The 8,714-nt window shown below is 56.0% G+C and overlaps 1 protein-coding gene across 1 annotated transcript; it reads left to right on the forward strand.

Moving 5' to 3' along the window:
* Window positions 1-5,743: 5,743 nt before the first annotated feature.
* On the forward strand, window positions 5,744-8,186 carry LOC134433430 (serine/threonine-protein kinase pim-1-like). The gene is made up of 5 exons (XM_063182277.1): window positions 5,744-6,292; window positions 6,416-6,466; window positions 6,664-7,030; window positions 7,672-7,848; window positions 8,080-8,186. The coding sequence occupies exons 1-5, from the start codon at window positions 5,744-5,746 to the stop codon at window positions 8,184-8,186; spliced, it is 1,251 nt and encodes a 416-aa protein (XP_063038347.1).
* Window positions 8,187-8,714: the final 528 nt, after the last annotated feature.

Below are 8,714 nucleotides of genomic sequence, written 5' to 3' on the forward strand. Positions count from 1 at the left end.
TTCAGCCCAGAGCTAGGGGATCATTTGTTCCCATGGACCAGTGCTTGCCAGTGGAATGAATTCCTGCACAGCTGAAAGAAGCAATTCTGGATTCAGCTCCAGCTGTTGGTGGGCGGCATGATCATTAACAATGCTGCCCTTCCAGAAATTATTCTGCAGTTTCCTTTCATAGTCATTTGAAGCTTTGAAACTTCACATTTCAATTTGCTTTGCCTTAGGGAAAAACAATTCTGGGCCCAGTGTAACCTTTTGACAGCAAAGTCCTCATGGTTGCCAGCTTCTGATGTTACACAATGTCACCTGGCTGCCTGTGTTTGCTTAGCTCTGGGTCTAGTCCCGGCCTAGTAAAGCCCAGGCAGGGTGGCACATTGCAGGAAAAACTGGTCCATGAGCTTCTGGGGTTGCCATCAGCAGCAGAGTGAATGTGCCCTGTGGGGATTCCTCTGGAGACAAAATTAGGGACCTACCCCATGCACAATATTCTCTTAGATCTTTCTGAAATATCCTAGAAAAGGCTGTGAAACTTCACATCTCCTTGCACACCCACTGTTTGAAGAGGGGCATTTTTGTCCCTCCTCAAAGTCATTGCTCTTGCACATCAGAAACATGAACATCCACCAACAGGAATGATGCATGGTCCTGCTGCTGCTGCTGCAGAGCACTGGGCAGTGCAGACCTGGGTGTTACCAATATGAGCACTTAGTTAGCATTTCATGCTCCTTCAAGCTGTCCAGATCTCAGGGCTCTTTGTTTCAAAGCAGCCACTGCACCATCTCAAGGGAAGAACAGGAACTGGGAAACAGCGACTGCCAGCCTTGCAGGGGTGTGGGGGAAAACCTGAAGTGTCTGCATCAAAAGATGTACGCGAAGAGTGTAATTGCCAAAGCAAACACCTCGTTAGGATAGCAGGACCAGTTCTTTACTGCATGCTTGCATGAAGATCATTTGGGATCTCCGTTTTGTGTCTCATGCAGAAAAGGAGCTCTTAATAATACCACACTACTTAAACCAGATTGGGATGCAGCTCTGTAGTGGTTCACAATGAAGCAGACTGCCTGCTGTGCCACTGCCAGCCCTGCGGAGCCTGCGAGGGACCAGAGTGTATCCCATGCCTGTTTTGCCTCCAAGCAGAGCTTGGTTTTCCTTATTAGTGTGGAGTAAATACAAGAGTAATGAAATGGACAATTAGACTGGCCACTTTGGAGGATATGCTCATGCTTTCACACATCAGTCATGTACCTCACGCACCCACGGCTTGTTACTCGTCATAAAGTATTTTAACAAAAAAACCTCAGCTCTCATGTTACATCTGAAGAAAATTGCACAAGATCATCAAGAATTCTGCTGTCAGGAACAAGACAAGAGCCTGCCGACACTCACCTGCAGCTGTCCTGGATTGCTGCAGCCCTTTGTGAAAAGCTGCTGCAGCCAGAGTGTTTGGAGTTGGTTTGGGCCTGTATGAAAGATCTGTGGAGCAGTGTGCAGGGCTCTCCTGGCAGGAAACTGTTTGTCCAAGCCCAGGGACACGGTGCCGGCAGGAGTGGAGCGGCCCCGCTCCCAGCCCGAGAGTCTGTGAGCTGAGCCACGCCGGGGAGAAAAGGCAGCGAGGGGCTCCAGCCCAGCTGCTTCTCTGCCCTGCCCGCCCCACGGACCTCTGCCGTGGGAGAAAGCCGACGCCAGACGAGCCCCCGAGCTTCCATCAGCTGCTGGAACTGCTCCGTGACAGCTCCTGTTCTTCCGAGAGAGACCCCAGCACCTTCTTGTGACGCCTGTCATGGGGGGATTCTGTTTGTTAATAAACTGTTGGGGGTTTCCACTTTCATCTATCAGTAATAATTTCCTATTGCTGGAAAGGGGTTGTTGGAACCCTTTAGAGGAGACAACTTATTGCACAATATCCTGTTTGAAGTTGTCTCAAACTGTGTGAGACAGATGGCTTCACACAGGAGCATCCCCAAGGCTGCTGAGGGGAAGGCACAGAGGAAGACAAACCCAGTATTTCTGAGGGAACTCCTTGACACGAAACCAACCTGAGCTGTCAAACAGCAGACCTGATGTTTCGAGACATGGGCAAAGGGGAAACCTTTCAGTGTGTTTGGTCCAGGCTGGGTTATGCTGGAGGCAAATGTGTTTCAGTGTGTTGGATAATACTCTTTTCTTGACCTAGAGATGGGGACACTGAGAGGTGTTTTAAAAACTTTTATTCCATTTTCAGTCTTATGAGAAGGGTGAGACAATACAGATGTTATAATTCACGCCATCACAATCAGAAGCCAACTATTTCCTAATTATAATACATTATAATTAGTTTTTTTGGTCTATCAGCCTTTTGCCATGCCACGTTGTGAATGCCTTAAAGCCAATTATTAAAACTGGCCTCGTGGGTCCCACTACAATGCATCTTTCATAGCTCTGTTTTTCCAAAATCTTATTTGCAAGGCCATCTTTTGGAACTTTTTTTCACCTCCATTTCTCTCTCAACAATATCTGTCCTATTCCATGGCATTTTTAAGTTAGCATTTCTTGTCTCAAGGTTTATATACAGATTCATACTCTGTGGGCATTCTACTAGGCCCTAAAAGATTTCTAGATATCCATTTCCCACATCAGTGCACTTGGCTCCTTCTCTCCTCATTGTGCCTGGCAAGCCCAGGAGCCCAGAGCTCCTGCAGAACCCATCACAGCACTCAGTGGGAGCAAACTTGTGTCCAGTCCTCACCTGGAGCTGTGGTGCCCAGCATTCCACCTCATTGCAATGAGGAACTGTTCCTGCTCTTTCAGAAGGAGCTAAGGAGGTTTGGCCTTCAGATCAATTGTCTGCAGGCTCCTGCAGTGCCTGGTACTGCTCCCTTGCCAGAGGCACCCCAGGCCAGCGGGGCACATCTGGGCTGCTGTGTCTGCCTCTGGGGCTCCCTGTTCTGGGCAGTGAGGAGGAGCTGCAGAGGCTCTGCAGGACTGACAGGATGGGCTTTGGGGCTGCCAGGAGAAGCTGAGGGACCTGGGCTGCTGGAGCTTCTGAAGAGGAGGCCCAGGGCTCCTCCTGCAACTGCTCCAAGGGTGGTTTCAGAGAATCCCAGAATCAGCAAGGGTGGAACAGGCCATGGAGATCATCAAGTCCAACCTGTGCCCTGACACCACCTTGTCTCCCCTGAGCCTCCTCTCCTCCAGGATAAACAACCTCAGCTCTCTCAGCCACTCCCCACAGCTATTGTGCTCCAGGCCCCTCCCCAGCCTTGTTGCCCTTCTCTGGACACGCTCCAGCCCTTCCATGTCCTTCCTAAATTGGGGGCACCAGAACTACAAACAGCAATCGAGGTGCTGCCCAAGCAGTGCTGAGTGCAGGGGAAGAATCCCTGCCCTGTTCCTGCTGGCCACACCATTCCTGATCCAGGCCAGGAGCCATTGGCCTCCTTGGCCACCTGGGCACACTGCTGGCTCATGTCCAGCCTGCTGTCCATCAGTCCCTGCAGGTCCCTTTCTGCCTGGCTGCTCTCCAGCCCCTCTGGCACCTTGTTGAGGGAGGCGGGCAGGGATGGAACGGGTCCAGATCCAGTCCTTCCTGAAATGTGGTGTTTGCTGGCACTGCCATTTCCCAGAATTTGATATTTCCCTATTCTTGCACAGCCCAAGTGCAGCAACTTGCTGGCAAAGAAAGTCAAAACCAAGCAAAGACCTGGTACCTACAGCAACCCGATCTCAGATTTGCTGACACCGCCAGTACCCAGATCAGGAATGTTTAAGATGCCTGCGCAGCCTAATTCCAGCAATTTGCTGGCACAGAAAATTACCATCAGGAAATTTCTCAGTGCCGGCTCATCCCTCACCCAGATCTGGTGTGCGCTGGCACTGCCAGTGCCCACATCTGGCAATTTCCCTCTTCTGGCACCACCCATGTCCAGAATTTGCAGGCAAAGAAAGCTAAAACCTGGCAATTTCCCCTTGCCAGCACCGCCCGATCTGGAGTTTGTTCGCAGCAGGATCCCAAGAAAGATGGAAGGAAAGAAGGAAAGAAAAGAGGAAGGCATCCATACCCAGTCCTTCCTGGAGCCTGGAGCCTGAAATGGGCTGTTTGCTGGCACTGCCAGTGCCCAGATATGGAAATGTCCTTATTCTGACACAGCCCAAGTGCAGCAATTTGCTGGCACAGAAACCCAAAACCTGTGGCAGCTTCCTGCTACTGGGTCTGGAACTGCCCCCACATCTTGTGTTTCCTGCACCAGAACCAAGATTTGGAAATTTCTCAGTGCCAGCAGAGCCCAAATCTGGCAAATTTCTGTCATTGGCAATGACACCACCCAGATCTGGTGTTGGCTGGCAGTGCCAGCGCCCAGATCTGAAAACTTCCTGGTGCTGGCACAGCCCAAGTCCAGTGATTTGCTGGCACAGAAAGTCAAAATTTGGAAATCTGCAGGTTCTGGCACCACCATCATCCAGCTCATGTGTTTGCTGGGACCGCCAGTGCCCAGATTTGGAAATTTCCCGATGCCTTCACAGCCCAGGTCCAGCAATTTGGTTTTAGCTAGCTTAGGAAGCGAAGTTCCTCGGACTGTGGCTTTCCTTTTTCTTGGAACTGTTTAAACCTGCTCTGGACTGAAAACCCAGACAAACACTGGCAGCAGCTCACACCTGTGGCCCACCAAGCTCTGGGACGCTGCATTACAGCACCAGAGGGACTTAGAAGAGACCGAGTGAGCCAACTACAACCCACAGAAAGGACTTTCTGAATTTGCCATCTCTTCACCACTGTCAGAGGTTTGATTTAATATTATTCATTTTTCATGCTTGTGAATACTTTACTTGTTAAATAAACTGGGGTTTTTTCCACTTTTCTCAAGGGAAGTCTTTTCCTGAACTAGTAGGGGGAGGGGCCATTTGAACTTGCTCTCTAGACGGACTCCTTTTGGAGATTTCCTCCCAAAATTTGCCCTAAGCCAGCACAAACAGTCACAATGAAAATTTCACCAGTGGCGTAATTTCCCGGTGGCAAATCTTGTGACAGAAGCTTGACCTTGTTCTCCATGAGAGATTCTTGGGAAGAGCAGACAGGAGAAGATTCCTGGAAAACTGAAACAGCTTTCCAGAAGTGAAATGAAAATGAAAGAAACAATCCAAGATGTTTTCCTCTATTTATTTCTATGCTCCCCTTTTCCATGTTGCACTACTTCTCCATCCCAGTAATTCCAGGTGCACTGCACCTCTAAGATCGGTGACTTAGTGATTTTTAGACCCTCTAAAATACCATGAGCCACACACAGTTTTCCTTCCCCTGTTTTTACAGGAAAGCAACACTGGAGGTGTCAGTGCAGTGCTGGGCTCAGGTAGGAATCCTACCCCAAGGGAAGGTGGCCCGACAGTGTTTGACACTCAGCAAGGACAATGCACAGCAGCGAGCGAGGGGATTGCTGTGCCAGAGTGCAGGAGTCAGGGCTCTACACCTGCGCTCAAGGCTGCAAAGTTCCCGTGTTTGGGCAGACGGAGGGGCTGTCCCCGGGCGCGCGGGGCTCGAACGTGGGGCTCGTGGGGCGAGCGGAGAACGGACACGGGGACGAACGGCCCCGGTGCTTCAGTTGCAGCGGCGGCAGCGGCGGCGGCGGCAGCAAAGAGCAAAGAGATATTTTGAATACTCTCTTTCTTTCCCTTCTCTCTTTCTTTCTCTTTCTCTCCCTTTCCCGCTGTCGGGCACCCTTCTCTCGGGGTCCCTTGCCCGGCGTCCCTCTCCTCTCCCCGCCTCCCTCTCCCCGTGATGGGCCGGGCCATGCCCCCGGCCCGCCCCCGGCCCCGGGCGGGGCTGCCCCGTGCCCAGCCCCGGCCGTCCCGCCGCGGTCTCGCCTCCGCCCGGCTCTGGCTGTACTGGCGGTGGCGCTGCTGGGCGGGCATCAGTGCCTGGGGCGGGGGCGGCATCGCCGCCTTTTGCCTCCGCCAGTCCCGACCCCGGCCCCGGCCCCGGCCCCGGCTCCTCCCGGGGCCCGCGGAGCACACAGGCGGCGCGGCCGCTCCCGCCGCCTCCGCTGCGGCTTCCCCGGCCCGAGCTCCGCCGCTCGGCAGCGCGGCCGCCGGCCCCGAGCCTCCCGTGCCGCGTTCCCGGGAGCGAACGCCTGGGCATGGCCGGCCCGGGGCGGGTGAGGGGCGCTCGGGGGCCCTGGCTGGCCTCGGGCCGAGCGCTGACATCCGCGTCCCGCCCGCAGGGACGGCGCAGGAGGCCCTGCTGGAGCGGTACCGGCTGGGATCGCTGCTGGGGCGCGGCGGCTTCGGCAGAGTCTTCGCGGCCACGAGGATCTCGGACGGCGCCCCGGTGAGCGGCGGGGCCGGCGGCGGGCGCAGGAGGAGGGGATGGAGGAGGAGGAGGGCGGAGGGCGGAGGATGGGGCTCGCAGTGCGGGCAGCGAGCTCACCCCGCTGCTGCCCTTGGCTTGCAGGTGGCCATCAAAAGGGTGCCACGGAACCGCGTCCGGCACCGGGGCGAGCTGGTGAGTGAGCGGGGCCAGCAGCCGGGGCTGCCGGCCGGGGATGAGCCGGGGCCCGGCACGGTGGGAGCCGCCAGAATGCCCCGAGGGAGAGCAGGCGTGGGGCCAGCGCAGGGCTCAGAGCACCCCGGGCTGGCTGAGGGCTTCCCCAGGCCTGGCACGGCATCGGCCCCACTGAAGGCATCGTGCTCCTCCCGCAGCCCGACGGCACCAGCGCACCCCTGGAGGTCGTGCTGCTGGCCAAGGTGTCCACTGGCTTCCCCGGTGTGGTCCAGCTGCTGGAGTGGCTCGAGCTCCCCAACTGCATCGTGATGGTGTTGGAGCGGCCAGAGCAGTGTCAGGACCTGCAGCGTTTCATTGGGGCACGGCGGTTCCTGCCCGAGGAGGAGGCGCGGGAGCTGTTCCGCCAGGTGCTGGAGGCCGTGCGGCACTGCACCAGCTGCGGGGTCCTGCACAGGGACATCAAGCCAGAGAACATCCTGGTTGACCTGGACACCGGGCAGGCCAAACTGATTGACTTTGGCTGTGGCACCTACCTGCAGGACACAGTCTACACTCACTTTGCAGGTGAGCCTACACAGGGCTGTGCTCCCACTGCTGACATCTCATGGCCCAACATCTCCCAGTCCAAGCTGGCTGTGGCAGCGGGGATTCTCCCTTTTGCTGCCAGTCAGAGCACTGAATCTTCAGCTGAGTTGCTTTAGAGTGGGGTTGGGTGGGCAGCCATCTTCCAGCCCTGCTGGCAGCCTTTGCCAGCCACTCTGCCCAGGACTGGGGCTGGGCTGGGGCAGCCAGCCCGACCAAAACCCCCGTGGGTGGGGGTAGCAGAGAGGGAGGGCAGAACCTGTGCCCCAGCCACTTTGGTGTGCAGAAAAGAGGAAGGGCTTGGGCTGCTCCACTTGCCCTGTTTCCCTGGCTTCATAATATTTTTGGGGCAGTGCAGGCAGGGAGGATAAGGGCAGGTTTTTTCCCCAGCATGGAGTGGGTTTTTCCTTTGCATGTCATGGTCGGGCCTAGCCAGGGCTGCCCTCTTCCAGCACCAGAGGCTTCTTTTCCAACCCTAACTTTGTGCACAAGTCCCAGGTGCTGGCGAGAGGGCAGTGGTCACCCTGTGTGCCCCTGATGCAGCCCCTGCAGGCGCAGGGCTGCTGGGGCCAGGCTCTGGGAGCAGCAGCATCCCCCTGATGAACTCCATCTGTATTCCATAGGAACACTGTCCTACAGCCCCCCAGAATGGAACGACTTTGGCTGGTACCATGGCGAGCCAGCTACCATCTGGTCCCTGGGCATCCTGCTGCACCAGATGGTCTGCGGGGAGCACCCTTTCAGAAGGGGCCAGAACCTCAGCTGGGGCCAGCTCCCGCTGCCACAAAGGCTCTCTCAAGGTGGATCCTCTTCTCTGGGCACGGGGGGAATGCCAGTGCTGGGAGCCAGCAGCGGGGTCGTGGGCATCCCGCTCTGGCAGCTGCTGAGGAGGCGGCACATGTCCTGCTCTCCTCCAAAACAGGGAATTGATGGGAAAGTTTAGGCCCAGCTCTGAGCACATCCAGCACGGCCTGGGCACGGGAATAGTGGGCTAAATCAGACAGGAGCCTTCTCTGGCTTTCTCTCCCCAGAGTGCAAAGACCTGATCAGGTGGTGTTTATCCATGAACTCCTTGGACAGACCCGCACTGGAAGACCTGTTCTGTGATCCTTGGATGTGGGATATTCCTCTGCCATAGAAGAAGGGAGAGAGCCACAGGCACACTTTGATCCAGAGCCCTGGTAAGTTCCTGCTCCACATATGCCTTGGCAATGAGAAGCAAAGGAACCCAGAGCTTTTTGTGCTGCCTGTGTCACTGCACCGGGGTCATGGGATGGGAACACACAGCCCTTGTGCTGGAGCTGAGCTGCTCTGCCCAGCACTGGTGGCCGCCATCCCAGCTGATTTTACTTGTCCTGGTTCCCTGACACCTGGGGCCCTGGGCAGAGCCCTGAGAGCCTGGTCTGCCCCCAGGGAAGGAGAAGGAGCCCCTGCAGAAGCTGTTCCGGGTGGGGATGCTGCTGCTGCTGCTGCTGCTGCTGCTGGAGACAGCGAGGGTGACATCAGGGATGACAAGCTCTTCCTCAGCCTGGCCAGGGGTGGCTGAAGGTGATGCACTTTGATTCTGGCACCTTCTTCAAAGCCAAACTCCACAGGGAATTTGCAGGTGAGTCCCCACCCGGGGAAATTCTGCCAGATTTGGGCATTGCCCAGCCTGGCTGGGAGC

Source organism: Melospiza melodia, unplaced genomic scaffold, assembly GCF_035770615.1.
Source record: "Melospiza melodia melodia isolate bMelMel2 unplaced genomic scaffold, bMelMel2.pri scaffold_18, whole genome shotgun sequence".
In the NCBI taxonomy this organism is placed as follows: Eukaryota; Metazoa; Chordata; class Aves; order Passeriformes; family Passerellidae; genus Melospiza; species Melospiza melodia.